This window comes from Panthera onca, chromosome D3 (assembly GCF_046562875.1).
Source record: "Panthera onca isolate mPanOnc1 chromosome D3, mPanOnc1 haplotype 2, whole genome shotgun sequence".
NCBI classification, from domain to species: domain Eukaryota; kingdom Metazoa; phylum Chordata; class Mammalia; order Carnivora; family Felidae; genus Panthera; species Panthera onca.
This window is the reverse complement of record NC_138350.1, coordinates 31,515,023-31,534,560: the sequence shown is the minus strand read 5'-3', so window position 1 is coordinate 31,534,560 and position 19,538 is coordinate 31,515,023. Positions and strand designations below refer to the sequence as shown.

At 38.3% G+C, this 19,538-nt stretch overlaps 1 protein-coding gene across 5 annotated transcripts in view; it reads right to left on the bottom strand.

The window, feature by feature from the left end:
• The window catches only part of SPIRE1 (spire type actin nucleation factor 1), a 199,600-nt gene that overhangs the window by 171,361 nt on the left and 8,701 nt on the right, over positions 1 to 19,538 (bottom strand). For all 5 annotated transcript variants that reach the window (XM_078435445.2, XM_078435446.2, XM_078435447.2 and 2 more), the window contains exon 2: positions 5,338 to 5,372. In XM_078435445.2, coding sequence (XP_078291571.1) covers positions 5,338 to 5,372 — 35 coding nt within the window. The remainder of the gene's footprint in view (positions 1 to 5,337; positions 5,373 to 19,538) is intronic.

Here is a 19,538-nt window from a genome sequence, read left to right as displayed (position 1 = left end):
TCCCCCACAAAGCAGACTAATTCTAGTTAGTCTGGTTTCCCAGGAGGTTCAAATATAGAGAACAATTCTTGAGTCATTCTGAGTAAGTTAGAATCAGACTACTTCACAAATTACTACACTACAGAACTCTATGTTCGTCTAACCAACAGGGTTGAAGGTTCAGGGACTGCAACCATTCCTTTGCCCAGTTTACATCGAGCAAGAACACAGTCCCAGTTTACGTGGGGCAGGAACACAGTCCCTGGCTACACAACACCAGGAATTGTAGTCACAGGTAAAAGACACATACAGAATAAGGAGACACAGCCATTTCACTGTCCCGAATGGGGCACTAAACTAATTGCCAGCATTATGTAGATGCCTTACACTGCAGATAAATAAAGGCTGGATAAAGACAAACAAATTTAAGGCAAAGGGAAGTGGTTCTGCAACACACTGGCTCTATGGCCTTGGGCAAGTTACTTAACCTCTTTATACCTCAGCTCTCATTTCTAAAATTTGTTTTTAAGTTAGTTAAGAGGATAAAATTAATGTCTACAGCAGTACTTAGCATACAGTTAGCTCTAAAGTATTTTTTTTTAAGATTCAATGTGGGAATGAGACAGAATAAGTATTTATGTACAGTATATATCAACTCTATTCCTAAGATGTGAACATGAATCTTTTATAGTTTCCCACAGTAAAGATTACATTTTCCTGCCACACTACGATTTTTATAAACTAGCTTTATCAAGATTAAAGTACTGGCAAAACTTTATATAATGTTTTAACCTATTCCACTTAAAGCAGCTAATCTACCAAGGGAACAAGAGGATTGTTCTAGTTATTCATTTAACCTTCTTCCCTGCTAAAGGGAAAGGGCCTCAGTGCTTCATAGTTAGTGGTGGTTAATAGCAAACAGGGATGTGATAAAATTTGGAAAGCTGAAAACAACAATAAAAATGCCTCAATTAAAATACTTGAAAAATTCAAATCCTTTATGTTTTAGCATTAAGTGCTTAGCAATTTTCTTCAAATATAAAAGTACAACCCACAAAATTATTTAAATAATGGCAGTAGGAAAAACTTGTAAAATGGGTAAAAGCTCCCTCAAACTGTGGAACATAACTGCCTCTTAGTACCCACAGGAACAGGTCAGTCATCAAGAGTTTATAAATGACCAGGCTGAGCTGTGAGCACTTCTAGAGAGGGAGAAGCAGGGGTAATGTACTGTTGAAATTATATGCCCTTCTCAAAATGAAAGGACAAAATACAGATCAGTGGTTGACAGAGGCAGGGAGTGGGGGAGGTGAGGGAATGACCACCAAGAGCCACTGGAGGAGTTTGGGGAATGACAGAACTTGATCGTGGAGTTGGTTAGCACAACTTAATGTTTCTCAAAACTCAAAGAACTATAACTGAAAAGGGTAAGTTTTACTGTATGCAAATTATACCTTCAAAAAATGGAAAAGAGATACAGGAAAAAATTAAATTGCCTATTAAAGTAAAAAACTTTGCAATGTCTTTTAAAACAAACTATATGAAGGCATTTGGGTGGCTCAGTTGGTTAAGTGTCTGACTTCAGCTCAGATCATGATCTCATGGTTTGTAAGTTTGAGCCTCACATTGGGCTCTCTGCTGTCAGTACAGAGCCTGTTTCAGATCCCCTGTCCCCTTCTCTCTGCCCCCTCCCCCACTCGTGCACACACTCTCTCTCTCTCAAAAATAAATAAAACATTAAAAAAAATAAAACAAACTATATGAAAGATTTCCCTTAATGAGTTCAAATACTGGAAAACACTAGTATAATCAAGTACACTCAAGAAATTTTCCAAACAATGAGAAATAAGGTACAATACTTGATCTTTTAGAAACATTAAGCTATACTGAGGTACAAGATCACATGAAAGTTGACTGAACGCCTACTTATGGCCTCCTTGCTTTCTCTAAACTCATACTTTTGTTTGGTTTTTCTGAATACAGGAAAAGTATTAAAAAGAGAATTGTAAGTAAAACTAGAAAACAATTCATAATATGATTTCCATATACTACAAAACCTATTAAAATAATATAGTTGAACACTTCGAGTTATACGTCCTGATGATGTAAAGGGATTCTGCTTTCCCTAGCAGTCACTGGAGGGTCCTAGTAGTCCATGAGCCTTGCTCAGGAAGATGACTTTCTCTGTCCCAGGAAACTATACACCTCCCAAGCTACATTCATTAAGCCAGGCTTTATGCTAAACTCTGTATTCACCCATCTCTCAGATGAGGAATCTTGAGGCCGAGAAGTGAAGGGAAAGGGTGGAGCCAGAGCTGGGCCCAAGCACAAACACCCAACATATGGGCTCCTGGGGCGTGAACCTGCACTGCAATGTGGAGCAAGCAACGTGCTACTCCACCTTATCCAGGGCCCTTCACAGTTCCACTCGCCTACAACTTGTTAGCAGCCCTTACTTTGGTCTGCACTTAATGCCAGAGCGTGATGAGCATTTCCTCTCAACAGAAGACCAATGAAAGGGCAAAAGAGGCTCTAGCAATCACCGTTCTGATCCAGGATAACCTCATTCTCAGAAATGACCCTGTCATCTCACGGACAGAAAAGACTGGCCAAAATCCTTATTATCAACGATTCCCTCAATTTCCCATGGTCTTCCTCAAGACTGTGGTTTTACTGCTCTCAGCCTTCAATTCTATTTCTCAGGAAAAAATACCCACTATAACCACACCGCAGAGCCCGGCAGCTCTCAGACTGTGACCCTTTTACACTCTAAAAAACTACTGAGGAATCCAAGGAGCTTTTGTGTATGTGAGCCATAATCTACCAATATCTCCTGTATCAGAAATTAAAACTGAGAAATTTTTTAATCACTTAAATCACTGAAAAATATTAAATATATTAATATAAGTAACATTTTATGGGGGAAAAACTCTATTTTCAAAAAAAAATAATGAGATACTGTTTTACATTTTTATAAAACTATTGAAGGTCATGCTTAATAAAAGCTGGCTAGATCTTGCCTCTGCTTCTGAGGTGTGGTATGTCATAGGTGGCCAAGGAAAATACCACTGTATCCTCGAGAGTATCAAAGTAAATAAAAGGGCTGGTAATGTCTTAGTATTACTTCAAAAATAGCTGGATCTTGAAAAGGGTGTCAGGAACACACACCCCCACCCCCAAGTCCTCCCACCACACTTGGAGAACCATCAGTCTAGTCAAGCCAAATGTAGTCCTACATCTAGTTACAGCATATATCCACTCTCTAACTTGGATTCCAGCCTATTCCCTCCTGCTTCCTTACCACCACGACCCCCCACCTCCCCAAGTACCATCATTCCTAAAAAACAAAACTTCCTACTTAAGCTGTACCCTCTTTCTTTCAAGCCACCAAACTTCTTGAAACAGTTCCCATTGCCTCTACTGTTCCTTCATTTTATTATTTTAATAAATAAAGTAATACGTTAAGACATTCTCATTTTAAAAAATTCAAACAATATAGATAAATCCCCACCCACAATTCCAGTCTCTTTGCCAGAGGAAGCAACCACTGTTACCCCTAGAAAATACCCCAAGTCTATTTTGTAAACTAAATTAATCAGATTGATCTTATTTTCTTGTTATTTTTCCCTCTTTAAATGATTATTAAAAATCCTGAATGAGAGTTCTGTTTAGATTCCAGTGTTTCTGGTTACCCAAGGTGTAGGTCAAAGAATAAGTGCTACTAATTAGGAGACAACGGAGATAAAATGAGTGATGTTCCTATACAAAACGAGTACTAAACAAAATGCTACAACCATTCAGATTTTATGGCAATACAACATAGTAAGACAGAATAATGAGACTTTGACATCTTGACATATATAGTGTCTTCAGGGTTTATATAACATTTTCACATATATTTGCTCTTTAAAATTTCACAACCCATGAAGTTAATAGGAATTATGATTAACATTTTACAGATAAGATAGCCAAAGTTCTGGGAGAAAAAAATTACTGCTCAAAATTACATACCTAGAAAGACGCACACCAGAAACCACAGAGAGAAATTTTATCTTCTGACTCCAATCAAGCCCCACTTCTTTGTATTACTCAAAAATTCTCACAATAAAAAAAAATTTTTTATTACATTCTTGCCTATTTTTTGAGCTAATTTGGAAAAAAATGATCTCTACTCCCAAAGCTGAAGACACAAAAATAAACCATACGGGCATCTGAGTCAGTCAGTTAAGCATCTGACTCTTGATTTAAGCTCAGGTCATGATCTCACAGTTGGTGAGTTTGAGCCCCGAACTGGGCTCTCTACTCATGGCACAGAGCCTGCTTGGGATTCTGTCTCTCCCTCTTTCTCTGCCCCTCCTCCGCTCACACTTTCTCTCAAAATAAACATTTTAAAAAATAGTAACTTCTGAATGCAAAAAAAAATTATTTTTGCTTCTTTATTATACAATACAATCCCTTAGAAAGCTTGCATTTTACTTAAAATAACAGTTGAAATTTACTAAAACCTACAACAGTAGACAGGTTATCAAATTAAAAAAAATAACTTCCTAAATCCTTTATTTAGTCATTGCCATTAATAAATACCCAAGATTCCTAATGTAAAGATGTACAGTTCCTAAAAAGAACACCACATATACATACTTCATGGATGCTACCCTTATATTTCAGTGTTACCCTTGAAATTCCTGCAAGGAACACAGGGAATCACATGGAAATTCCTTAAAATTCACAGTCAGAATTTTGAACTAAATTATTAAAAAGTACTAAATCTGTTTATACAAATAACAAAGCATTTAATTCATTATTAATCTTACTAGAATACTGTTTCCAAGCCCCTGTTTTTTTCCTACACCAAGACAGGTCCAGAGGATTCCAACACATTTAAATGATTATGACACATCAGATTGGATTATGAAAAAAAATGAACTTAAACTATTTCTTATTAAGGGCTCTGAATCTTAGTATCTCAATTTTGCAAATAATAACATGGGAAAATTTTAAAACCATGATTAAGCTAATCTTTTTAACACACCCTAGACTTTTAAAAATATGGGCAAGGAGGGGGCGCCTGGCTGGCTTAGTCAGTGGAGCATGCAACTCTTGATCTCGGGGTTGTGAGTTTTAGCCCCACATTGAGTGTGGAGATTACTTAAAAATAAAATCTTTTAAAAATATATAAATAAACAATATAACTGATTTTTCTCCACATTTTACTCTTCTTAAATGTAAAAGATATACACCTGCTGTCAACATATCCTTGTTAGAAGGCCAAAAATCCATAATGATAGTTCAATACTTAAGTTAGTCTAAAGAACTGCAAACCTGCTTTACTAGCAAATTTTTGAGCATTTCTCTTACCTCTGTCTCTGTACAATGTGAGTATCCCAATTTACCTGTAATAAAAATACAAAAAGTTACTTTCAAAGGATTTTAGCTTTTTCATACTGATAAAAATATCTCAGTTACTCTGGCATGGCTTCATTATATCTATGAAAAGCTATGCAAATAAAAGATGCTAGAATGACCAAACATTGTAGAAAGTCCTGCTTAGGGATTTGTTTAAATAGGACCAAAACAAAATAATAGAAAGATGGGAAGAATATATTCAATTATAATAAGATCTAAAACACACACACATATTTAATATGCATATATACAAGTTAATGAAAGTAAAATAAAAATATTTTTATCAAAATCTTAATTTATTTTAAAGATATCTTAAAATACATTAAAGGTATTTAAAAGGTACCTTTTAAAATCCTCTAAAATACCTTCAAAAAATCTTTAAAGACTCTTGGGCTTCTTTCCAAACATATATTCCAGTTTACAGGCACACTGATCATTTCAATAAAAGCATAAATGTCTTAAACTAATAGTTTCTTTAATACATGCTGGTTGTTTTTCTTTGATTAATGATTAGACAAAACCACATAATTAACTTAGTAATTTTTCCAATAGAGGATCACCTAATCAATAACTAGAATTGAACAATATTTGGCTGCAGCAACATTTTCTCTTCATCACTGAGACTGAACACCAAGAAACATGTAAAATTGTATATTTATTTCAATTTGGATGAATAAAACATACTTTTTCAATAAAAAACACCTATCTTAAAGATCACTTATTAAGTAGTTTTAACAAAAAGAACAGGTTACACATTTATATTGGGTACTAAAAAATGTAATTTCCCCAGTCCACACATCTTAAATTTCATTGTCCTCACTTCAAACATACATTAATCTCTACCTCCTTTCCTCCAATAACATTATCCTTCCCCCTAACTGCTTCCTCTCTCCAGGCTATGACCCCCACACCTAGCCCTAACCCACAGTGGTTGTTCCTTCAGTCTGTGTTTTTTCTTCAATGCTTAATGAGAATTTATACACCTTAGAGTTTATGATATCACACACACACACACACACACACACACACACACAAAACATAATGTTTTTTATGTGCCTCCTGACTCTTAAAATGAAAAAACTGAAACCCACAATTTCTGATGACCTAATAATCCTAATGTGAAATACTGGCTGAAATTGAGACCAGAAGATAAGTGACCACAGGTTCTGTGAATTAAAAATGATTTACGAGCAATAAATAAAGATTACATGAACATACAGATCAAATGGGTTTAATATATAAAGGTTTTACCAATTTGACAATAAACTTCATATATTGAAAAAAAAAAATATATATATATATAAAGGTTTTATATACTATGGTTTGATAAATACATAACTGTTATTTATATATTCATATATTGTTACATGAAACTGTATAATATAGAATTTTACATATATTATACAGTTTTACGTATGTGTATATGACTGCTCAGAACATCAGTGCTTTTGGTAGATTAATTATCCTTGACTCCTACAGAAAGGGTGATTAACTTAACCTAGCAAAGTATTGTGAACAGGAGCAGCTCAAAGAAAGGCACAGACTACCTCTCAACAAACATTTAGAGTGTCTATTCCATAGAAGGAATAGGGGAGGGAAGGGGAGGGGAGGGGAGGGAAGGGGAGGGAAGGGGAGGGAAGGGAAGGAGGGGGAAATACAGTGTTAAGACAACTATAACAGAGAACAAACTCTTTGAAAGTACATGGAAGTACATCTTCAGTATGACAGATTCTTAACGTAAAGAGAATTGCAAAGAAATCTACAATTTTACGTAGAAGGTTTGTTGTTGGTAGTATAGTTGGTAAAAATTTTTGAAACTATTTTGTATGTGTTGTAGCACTGAGCAAATAAATACAGTGATACTGCTGGGAATTATGAACTGAGGGAGAAGGAGCATACACTCCTAACGTGTGGGAAGGAGAGGAAGAGCCTGTGGTGGTAAACTGGCATTAGAGGTATTATCTAACTTCAAAAAAAACATACTCCTTAGCTTCTCTTCCAAAAGAGGGAGAAGCAATAGTACCCCATTTTGCAAGAGCACACCTAGCCCATTCTCCCTCAAAGGAACCAGGACTTGGGATTGGCTGACTCCACAGATGGGACAGAGAAATTACAAGATAAACTGGAACATCTTTTTGCACCAGAAAGTAATGAAGTACTCAAAGAGTGACAGAGTGATGTCACAAGGACTTGTGAGTCCTATGAAATAAGATTTTTTTCAATGACCTCTATTATAAAACTGAAAATTATTTCCTATTTTTGTGAGAGTGCACAACCACTTCTGTTTATTCAATATGACCCAGTGACTAAATCATGCAACTACAGAAATGTGGTTAACTACGAAATGCTTGACCACCTACACTATTCTGCCATCCAAATCCCTACCCAGACTCTGACCCAGGAATCAGAAAAATCCTAATTACATGACAGCAGAGCTAAAAGGAACCTTGGAAATGATCTTGCCCAATCCATTCATTTTACCAATGAGTAATCTGAGCCTGAGGAGTCAAATGACTTGCACAAAATGACAGAGCTAAGAGTAGACTCTAAGGCTCCTGAACTTTGTCATGACCTGTCCTCCATTCCCACTTGCAGTGGCCACTGGGGTTAGGATAGGGGATTGCAGAGCTGCTATCCCAGCTACCTACCAATTATAATACTGTATCTGGGGAAATGGGAAAATGTATTCCTCAATTTAACAGTTGGAAACTGCTAGAGTAGCAACTAAGAAATTTTCATTTGACAACTTTTGAGTCCTCTGTCAAAGGTCAACCACCTGTTTTCCAAAACTAAACCTAAGGAATCCCTCTAAAACCTAGAATCATATAACTTCACTTTCTACAAGTACAGTAAACTAAGCTGATGGTAGGCCTAACCAAGGTTTCAGATTATTAAATGCAGTGAATTCTTTCTTTCAACAATTAAAGTTCTAACAACTTTATTATTATTAGGTTAATTAAAAGGCTAGATTAACTATCTGATGATGTAAAATAAAAGGAAATATCTGAAATGATACTTAAACATTAAGTTTCAAAATATTCCAACATTATCATCATACTTATACCCTAAGAAGAGGGATGATATGCATAGCAAGCCAAAACTTCAGCTCACTGTTTCCCAAAAGGAATGAGCATTTTAATAATGCTGGAAGAATCAAGGCTGAATTTTTTTAGGTCCTTCTTTTTAACTGATTCTGAAATATCCGATCTGCTCTTAAGATTTACTAGACAAGTTCCTTCATGTCCTAGGAAATGGAAAAATCAATCTTCCTATAAACTGACATAAAATGGCTTTAAGAAACAAACGAGCCCTAATGTAAAATGCCTGTCATAAAGAAATCCTCAACTAATACAATGCAAACATTTTAAATCCTAAATGTTAGTAATCAGACGCTTCCATTCAACAAGTCTACTCAATGTTACCAGAAAGAGCATTTTGGTGAGCAAACCTTAGAAGACCACTCTGGTCTTAGAAGACCACGCCTGGGTGGCTCAGTTGGTTAAGCATCCTACTCATAATTTCAGCTCAGGTCACTATTTCATGATTTGGGAGATCAAGCCCAGCATCGGGCCCTGTGCTGACAGCTTGGAGCCTGCTTGGGATTCTTTCTCTTCCTCTCTCTCTCTCTGCCTGTCCCCCGCCCCCACACACATGCATACCCTATCAAAATAAATAACTAAACATTAGAAAAAAAAAAAAGACCACTCATAGTCTTGGCTGTTCAGATTTAGGCCTAACATAGCACACTCTCTGAAATGTCCTCACCTCAGTGGAATCACAAAATTTGATGAACCACACAACTACACGGTGGAAATTAAGGTACAGTTTCAGAAAAAATTCAAGATGTTCATGTAGATGAATAATACTTGTAAGCTAGTAGAAACCTCAGTGTGCAGCTGAATTGTCTGTCACACAGCCATGTTATGAATATGATTCAAATTAGCTGAATAAGAAGAAGGCACACAATGCCCACCAAAAAGACACAGGGCCCCTATAATCTTTATGATAAATAAATAGCTCTCAGAATTATTCTCCAAATTTTCCCATGGGACCAAATGTGGGCAATGTTTGGGTCCATCTGTGAAAGTATGTTCTTTTTTTCATGCTGAAACTGAGCATCAGTATCAATAGATAAACACTGTCCTCCTGTCAGCTTGCCTCTGCCCCCTCATTCATTGAATAAATATTTGCTAACACCTACTAAGTACTAAAATACTGATGATATAGCAGCAAACAAGCCACACATAGTCCTTGCTCCCTTTTTGAAAGACAGGGAATGCATGAGGAAGGGATAGGGCTTACGTTCAGTGAACACAGACCCAAAGAAACAAAATAACTACAACTGGTAATAAATGCTATTAAGGACAGAAAAGGGAGAGAGAGAAAATAACAGAAATGATCCAATTTACAGTGGTCAGACAAGATATTTAAATAGAGATCATGATGTTGGGTAGCGTCTAACTACAGGGTTGACAGAAAAACCTGTTCTAGATCCAAGAGCCAGCCTGTGGTACAGCCCTGGAAGTGTTTGGGGGGGGGGGGGGGGAGCATAAAATGCATTTAGAAAGACAGGCAGGGGTAGATCACACAGGCCTTTCAGGACGGTGTAAGGAGTTTAGATTTGATTTTAAGGACAATGGGAAGCTACTGGAGGAGATTAAGCAAGGGCATGAGCTGATTCAAGGTGGGTTTCCCGGTTGGTCCTGCTCTGTGGAGGGTCAAGGTGAAAGCATGAAGGAGGAGGGGTGGCAAACAGGGGTGGAGTTGGGGGAAAGCAATGAGCCCAGGTGGTGGCAGTGACCAGGAAGCAGAGAATTAAGATATAATTTAGAAGCAGAATTAACAGGATTTGCTAATGGATTGTACTGGGAATGGAGCAGGGTGAGAAGGGAAGAATGATACCCTGGACAAGCCATATTTTCAGGAACAGCATTCTCAAAGACTTGATTCAAACCAATCAACATCAAGCTTAAGTTCTCAATACCCTCAAATACCCTGAGGGCACCTAGCTGGTTCAGTCAGAAGAGCATGCAACTTTTGGTCTCGGAGTCATGAGTTTCAGCCCCATGTTGGGTGTAGAAATTACTTCAATAAATAAAAATAAACTTAAAAAAAAACCAGAACTCATACTCTGTAAGAGACAAGTATATTAGGTACACTTTTGGGACAATTTTTATATGAAAACTAGAGAAAAAGTACAACTTTGAACAGTTAGACCAAAATTTAATAATAAAATAATCCCTACAGCCTAACCACACCTGAGTTTCTTAAACATCATGGCTGTTAAAGGCTCAGAATCCACGACCAGATGTTTCAGTGTCAAAAGTTATGACACTGAAACTGTACAATCATTAGCTTATACCTATGTCCCCCAACAAAAATTTTTTGCCAAGTTACATTTATAGTGAAAAAAGATCTATACACTTGACACAAGAAACAGTCATATAAAGGATCTTTTATTTGTTAAATGATCAAATCATTATCCACTATGCCATACAATCTCACTAGTATAGCTACTGAAAGATTAACAGGAATTTAGAATTTAGATATGGGAGAAAATTGGTATACTTGCTAACCAAACAAAGATTGTGTGTTCATCAAGCTCCTCTTCTTGGCCTGGCTGTCAGGAAGAATGAAATAAAATCTGATGTTCCACTACCACAAAAGCCCTGTGCTACAGCCTTTTCTTCTTCACACCTGTTGATAATTACCCTTTCTCTTAGCTGCCTTGGGAAGGCAGTGTGGCAGAATAACAAGAGCAAGCCTTTACACTTGGACAGTCCTAAGTTCAAATCTCACTTCCATACTTACTAATAGTGTGATGTAATTTTAAAATGTTTGTGTATTTATTTTTGAAAGAGAGAGAGGGAATGCATGGGGGAAGGACAGAGAGAGAGGGAAACAAAAAGAAGCCCAAGCAGGCTTCACACTGTCAACATAGAGCCTGACACAGGGCTCAGACCCATAAACCTTGAGTTCATGACCTGACCCAAAATCAAGAGTTGGATGCTTAACCAACTGAGCCACCCAGGTGCCCCTGTGATGTAACTTTAAAGTAAAATATTTGCAGGGTTTTCCACCTTCTCATCTATTAAAAAAAAAAAAAAAAAAAAAAAAGGAATAGTATCTACCTCACGGGCTTACATGAAAATTAAATGGAAAAAAAATGTTTTGAGGGGCTCTGCACAATGCCTACTGCAGGAGCTCAGCAACTGGTAGCTAAGCTTACCACTATTAACCCTGTGGAAAGATGAGAAATGTAAATACATTAAAATAGAGTCCTAAGAAAAACAGAGCAAAATGCTTACTAGGATTACAACCATGTAAAAGAGGTTATCGATTTTGAAATAAAAAAGTAGCTAAATCACATGAAAAAATACTATAAAATTCAACTCATTTTTATACTTCTTGTATAGATCTTTAAAAGCTACTACCTTTCACTCCATACCTCTCCGCAGAGGTTCCTAACACATAGCTTCCCCCCAATTCCTTATGTGGTGGTGTCCAGGATGATGACACTCAAATGGTCAACAACAGCTGGAGCTCAGCAATGGCTCAGGAGGAGGTGGTGGGGAATGAATTGTCATTAGGTATTACTCAAAACTGGGGGCGCCTGGGTGGCTCAGTTGGTTAAGCATCTGATTTCGGCTCAGGTCATAATCTCACGGTCTGTGGGTTCAAGCCCCGTGTCAAGCTCTGTGCTGACAGCTCAGAGCCTGGAGCCTGCTTCAGATTCTGTGTCTCCCTCTCTCAGATCTGACCCTCCCCCGGTCACGCCCTGTCTCCCTCTCTCTCTCTTTCAAAAATAAATAAACATTAAAAAAAAAAAAAAAAAACCTGAAAATAAGAAAGCCTGAAATGGCAATCTCTATAATCAACCCATAAATAAAAATACCGTAAAGTCCCCAGAACTTACTACTTTACATGGCAAGGTGATTCTGAAGCTATGACTAAGTTAAGGCTCTAGAGATGGCGAGATTATGCTGGACCATCCAGGCAGGACCAATGTAACAAAGAGCTTTATGAGAGACAGGAGAGTCCAAGAAGGAGCTGTGATGACAGAAGCAAAGACTGAAACCATGTGAATGCAGGAAGGGGGACACAGGCAAAGGAATATGGAAAGTCTCTAGAAGTTGGAAGAGGCAAGGACCAGATTCTCCACTGCAGCCTCCAGAAGAAATATAGCCCTGAAAATACCTTGATTTTAGCACACAAGACCATTTTCAGACTTCTGACCTCCAGAACTGTAAGCTAATTTTGTGTTGTTTTAAGCTACGAAATTAGCGATGACTTCTTACAGGAAATGAATACACAGACCATGAAAAAGTCAAAGCAATATTACATGCTCTCACCATCTCAAACCCGATCCCAGGCTACCCTGTGTACAGGAGAATCCCATGCAGAATGTTCCAGAGTCAGAACTCGCCCACTGAGCACAAGGTAATGGAGTACAGTGGTTAAGAGCAAGGGCTCCAGGCCAGACTCTTGGGGCTTGAATCCCAGGTGGGCTGCTGGCTAAGTTTAAGGCCTCTCTACTTTAGTCTCCCATTTAGAAGGCAGAGGCTAAGACGAGTACCTATCTCCTGGAGTTGTTGTCAAGATCAAAAGTAATAATCCAACTAAACTGCTTAGCCGACTGAAGGTCTCATAGTAAACACTTAATATGAGCTTAATATGAGCCATTTAAGTCTTTGACTTTCTCTCCAAGGAGGAAATAAGCTGAAAGACTCGTCTTCCAAACCCAAAAAACTGTAAGTCAACAGACCACTGGGTCCCTCAGATCCCTAGGTATAATTTAACGGGCCCTCTCCTGTGCCTTGGCCTGTAAGTTCGAGGGGTCTCCCGTGTGTCTACACACTGTGTTGGCCCAAAGAGAACGCAGCTGAGCTTTCATAAATGTATTAAACTTTTCTGAAATGTGACTCACAGGAAGGAGTTCAGTCCTCGCCCTCTCACCAACTCTCTCCTCCCTGTCTCCTCAGGGTAGCGTAAGCGGTTGCCTTTTACTGCCAGTGCATGCCCTTGGCAGTCTTATCTTGCCTCTCAAGTGCTCCTTCCAAGACTGGCAGCACTCTATGAATGATTCTAGTTACTATAATTTTTCATCTCCCTACACTGAACATCTCTGGTTGAAAACTTCACTTAGATATTCTACTTTTATAAGACATCAACCTCAAGGGAAATGCTATGACCAGTGGAACTACTCTGAACACCTCTGCCAGAAATGCATTAAAGCCAAAGGAATCCATCCAAACTATCCGGAACATTTCTAGAAATACATGCCATTCAAACCAACCCCTGCAATGCTCTTTTAAACTCTAAGAAAATAAATTATTGTTAATGAAATATCTCATTAATACTTAAAATTAATCCAAAGCATTCGCTTTATGTAGTTGAAACACATTGTAAATGCCAGTGTAAAACCTTCATTTTTACAGCTGAGGAGGCTCAAGCTCTAGAGATAAATGATTCATTGAAGGTCAAGGAACTGTGACCAGTTACTCAGGCTGCTGGCCCACTAGTCGTCCTACAGTCTCCCCTGGCTCAGTAAGGGAGAGCCTGGGAAGCAATGGATGCCTAAAGGTGAAGCACAGAGTCCACACTAGTGGAGAATACTAAAAACAAACTTTCTAAGTATCACTTTGGTTTATTTGTTCACTGATCATGACTAATAAATGCAGATAGAGAAAAAAATATGCTGTTAATGTGAGCTGTTAATGTGAGCCTTTGTCTTAATAGGACAAAGAATCCCTTGACTAATCAATATGAACAATACATTTAATCACACTTTGTAGAACTTAAAGCATAATCTTATTATTTTAAAGAAGTGTAGAAGCATAAAGGCATCACATGTTTGCTTCTGTAACACGATGTTGCTCTTAGAGATAACTGACTTTGATCCTGGTCAGGAATAAAACCTCTAATCTTAATACCACTTATGGAAAAAATGTCACCCATCTCTTCATTCATAGACAGTGTCTATGTCTATGACAGTGACAGGCCCTTCCAGAACCTGACTCTCCTTTCTTGAGAACTTCTAACTCCTATCTGTAGACTCTGCCCTAAGCCAGGCTCTGTGACCTTTCATGTCAGTCATCTTTGCCATAAATCTCAACTTTATCTTAATTCTGAAATATGGGCTTCTGCTTTATTTTTGAGGCCCACTCTTTACTTTGTATCCTAGATCCCATAATAAAACCCCTTATCTTTAAAAAAACAAAAACAAAAACAAAAACAAAAAACCTTGGCTTATTATTGCCAGTCACTTTCCTAGGGATTATACTCTAGCCCTTGGACCTCACATCAGTGACTAAAACCAACTACCAGACTTTCCCAGCATAGGCCACTTACTGGCTCTTATCTGTATGACTGTCTACCTTTTCTGGCTCTGCTTGCTCATGAGATGAGCAAGTCCTGCAAATGGATTTCGTGGGGCCTGGCTGGTGGAACGAACACCCCTGATTGTCGTCCATCCATGAAGGTAGGCCTCACCATCATCATGGCCACCCTCCAATCTAGGAGTAAGTTTGGTCCAGACCCCACACCCTCCCAACCTGTTCTAGAGTGACCAAAATTGATCTTGTTCTAAAAAGAAAGTTTTAAAAATGTTTTAATTATTAGAGTGTGATTTTTCTTTCTATTCAGCAACCTTAATTAACTAAACTTTATTTCATCTCATTGAACAAAAATCATTAAAGGTCAAGTATTTTCCACTAAAAAATAATTTCAGCATGTTTCCACCAAAACTCAAGTATTATCTTTGTGTATTTTACGTATACAAAATTTATATAGCAAAAAGGTTTAATCTTTTGTGCCAACTCAAACTGGATGGTAATGACAGTCTTACCATCTTCAGAAGAGTTGTGAGGGCAAGTACAGGGTGGAAGGTGTCCATAGCCATTAGCAAGGTTTGCCATGGGAACAGACAGGAGTGACAATACAGAAGCCACATTCCTGACACTCCTGTGTTAGAGGACGGGATGATGGAAGTTGTGTTTCTTTTTGTAAACAGTGTGGATTTGGATTAAAATTTTCCCTGCCGATATTAATTCAAGCATTAGGGGTGCCTGAGTGGCTCACTCAGTTGGTTAGGTGTCCAACTCTCGATCTCAGGTCAGGTCATGATCTCATGGTTCACTGACAAGGTGGGACCTGCTTGGAATTCTCTTCCTCTCTCCCTTTCCCTCTGCCCATCCCCAACTCAAGTGCGTGCCCTCTCTCTCTCTCTCAAAATAAACTTTTAAAAAAATAAAGCATGTTTTAAAAAAAAAAGTTAATTGCTTAAATTTCATGAGGCTTCAGAAGAAATCCACTGAGATCACAGCATACTATCACCTTATTCAAGAATAAAGAAGACTTGGAGGGGAACCTCCCCAAGCTAAATTATAAAAAAAGGACTACTACCAAGTGCCAGTTCCAAACATTCCTGTATTTCCTGTCAACTGAAGAATTCTGGTTTTCATGCATTTCATAAGCATTTCATAAGTGCATTCCACTTAGAATCTCCTCTCCCACCCTGGCATCATGTATGAGACCATACTAGCCAACAGAAACCTTGTCAAAGAAGTATCTTCAGGTACTTCTATTCGCAAACGCAAGCTCCTGTAGTTATACTGCCATAACTACCACCCATGTTCACTTACCCAAACATGTTATGATATAAGCTTCAGAGCTGAGAATTAAAACCACACCTTCTACTGCCTACTCCTGTATCTTCCGTGTTACCATGCAACATTAAAGAGTTGATCTGCAGAGGAACTTCGTAGGAATAAATATGACTCCACAGGAAAAATATTTTTTCCAGGCCAATTTAGTTTCTAACAAGTCATTATCTTCCCACCCTATGCTGCCTCTCCTGCTTTCCCAGCAGCCAAGTACCCAGGTGGGAAGTCTGAGAGCATTCCAAGATTCCTTCCTCTTTCTCACCCCCACATCAAACACTAAAGGGCCTGCCGGGGTGCCTGGGTAGCTCAGTTGGTTAAGCCTCCCACTCTTGATTTGGGCTCAGGTCATGATCTCTCAGTTGGTGAGTCCCACATGGGGCTCTGCGTTGACTGCATGGAGTCTGCTTGGGATTCTTGGTCTCCCTCTCTCTCTGGCCCTCCCCTGCTTGTACACTCTCTCAAAAATAAATAAACTTAAAAAAAACAAAAACAAAAACAAAAAATACTAAAGGGCCACGTCCTGTACTATTTCCTAGATTGCTCTCAATCAGACTCTTTCTCCCCGAGGTCTGCCCTTGTTCAGACCTCCATCATACCATAAATACTCCCAACTGGTTAGGCAACTTAAAGGTTACTACGATCTAATGATAGTATGAAATGCCTGCTGGTGTCTCTGCCCTTGTTTTTAGCCAATTCAATCCATCTTCTACAAAACTCCCGTTACCTATCCAAAAAGAGTAATCTGCTTACATCATTTTCCTGCTTAAAATCCTTATATGGCTCTCTATTGCCTATACAGGCTAACATACAAACTCAACAGTGCAGCACAAAAACGTCCTTCATAACCTGATCCCAGCCAACATACCTTTCTAGTCTGTCTCATTCTCCACCACACCCCCACACATCCCATGCTCCAGGCACAGTGGACGCCCACTGCAAGGAAGACAAACAGGTTCAACTTCACGTGCCAACTCCAAATAAGTGGTAGTGGCTGCCTGAAGCAAAGCTGAGAACTCTGAAGCTGCTTATAAATTTAGCAGCAAAAATGCAATGACTGATTAAACAGTGTCTGCTTTTGGTATGGGGAAGTGGGTGTCAGCACAAATGCCATTCTACAATTTACGTACTACTGTTCTTTGAATAGTTCTTCCACATTTCTAAACCTTGTACTTGCTGTTGCTTCTGCCTAAGTGTCCTCCCTTTATCCCACTGCTCATCCTTCAAGGCCTCCAGAAAATTGGTCTCCTCTATGAAGTCTGCCTTACATCACACCAGCACAGTCACCCTCTCCCTTAAGCTCACACAGTTTTCTGTACATGTCTCTATCACTTTAGAATTACTGTAACTGTACTGTGTTAGTTTATGCACCTGTGATCTTCTTGAAGGTATGGGTGCACTTCATTCTTCTTTGTATCTTTAAACCTGGTACAGTACACTTAGAAGGCACTCAAACACTGGTGAAATGAATAAATGAAATCGTGGGATGGGCGATTCTTCTAACATGATATTATCGCTAAAATCCAGGAAGATATGGCCAAGCCCAGAACCAGACAACCTGTGGTGACTGACAGTGGCATTCTACCACTATTCATCACCTATCTTTCTATATATCTTTATCTCTGAAAAATATAAGATATGAGAGAAGTATACTGGGTAGAAACTTGGCTTCCAATTAGACTGGGCCATGAATGGGAAATATGAGGAAAAAAGACAACAGACCCAAATTTTTAAAAATACATTAGCCCAAGTAGCATAAAAAGATCTGAGAGTCAGTTTTCAGAAGTTACATATGGACCAGCAAATCCTGCTATTATTAGTGATATAGCCTTTCCGTAAACATGACACTCATCAAATCCTGATGAAATTCATACTAATGTCCCAGATTGGTTTTAATTCTTAAAATTTGGGAGTGGCATCAGGGAAATGTAAATCAAAACTACGATGAGGTGTCACCTCATAGAAAATGATTAAAATCAACAACACAAGAAACAACAAGTGTTGGTGAAGATGTAGAGAAAAAGGGACAATTGTGCACTGTTGGTGGGAATGCAAACTGGTACAGCCACTATGGAAAACACCTCAAAAAGGTAAATATAGAACTACCCTACTACTACAAAAACACTAATTGAAAAGGATACATGTACCCCCTATGTTTATAGCAGCATTATTTACGATAGACAAGATATGGAAGCAGCCCAGTGTCCCATCAATTGATGAATAAGGAAAAAGTGTTACAAACACACAATGAAATATTATTCAGCCATAAAAAAGAATGAAATCTTGCCATCTGCAATGACATGGATGGAGAGAGAGTATTATGCTAAGTGAAATAAGCCAATCAGAGAGAGACAAATACCATATGACTTTACTCATGTGCGGAACTTAAGAAACAAAGCAAATGAGGAAAGGGGGGAAAAAAGAGAGAGAAACAGAGACACATAAACAAAGAAACAAACTTAATTACAGAGAACAAATGGATAGTTCCAGAGGGCAGGTGCTTGGGGGTATGCATTAAATAGGTGATAGGAATTAAGGAGTACACTTGTGATGAGCACTGGGTAATATATGGAATTGCTGAATCACTATATTGTACACCTGAAACTAATATAACACTATGTTAACTAACTGGAATTAAAACAAGAACTTTTTAAAAAATTAAAATTAGGGATGCCTGGGTGGCTCAGTCAGTTAAGCATCCAACTTTGGTTGCTCAGGTCATGATCTCATGGTTCATGGGTTCGAGCCCCGTGTTGGGCTCTGTGCTGACAGCTCAGAGCCTGGAGCCTGCTTCAGATTCTGTGTCTCCCTCTATCTGACCCTCTCCCGTTTGTGTTCTGTCTCTCTTTCTCAAAAATAAACATTAAATTTTTTAAATAAAAAATTAAAATTAAAGGTGCATGTGGGCGGCTTGGTCGATTAAGTGTCCAACTTTGGCTCTCAGGTCATGATCTCACAATTCATGAGCTCAAGCCCCGCATCGGGTTCTCTGAAGTCAGCACAGAGCCCGCTTCAGATCCTCTGTCCCCCTCTCTCTCTGCCCCTACCCCACTTGTGCTCTCTCTTTCTCTCTCTCAAAAATAAATAAGAACATTAAGACAATCTTTTAATAAAATTAAAAAACAAAATGTTTGTGAGATGCAATCATTTTGGAAAAAAACTTTTGGCAGTACCTATTAACACTGAAAATACCCAACTACTATGAACTAGCAATTCTACCTTTAGGTATATACTCAACACAAATGCTATATTCGTTCACCCAAAGATCTGCTTAATAATGTCCACAACAGCATTTTCCATAATTTCCAATAGCTCAATATCCAAATGTAGGATACAAAAAATCAAACAACCATGGATAAATTATAGTATATTAATACAAGGGGGTATGATACTAAAATGTGAATGAACTACAACTATATGCAACAATACAGATCAATCTCAGAAAGCTCAGAGAAAAAAACTCACGCATTAGGCTGTATAATACTAGTTGAT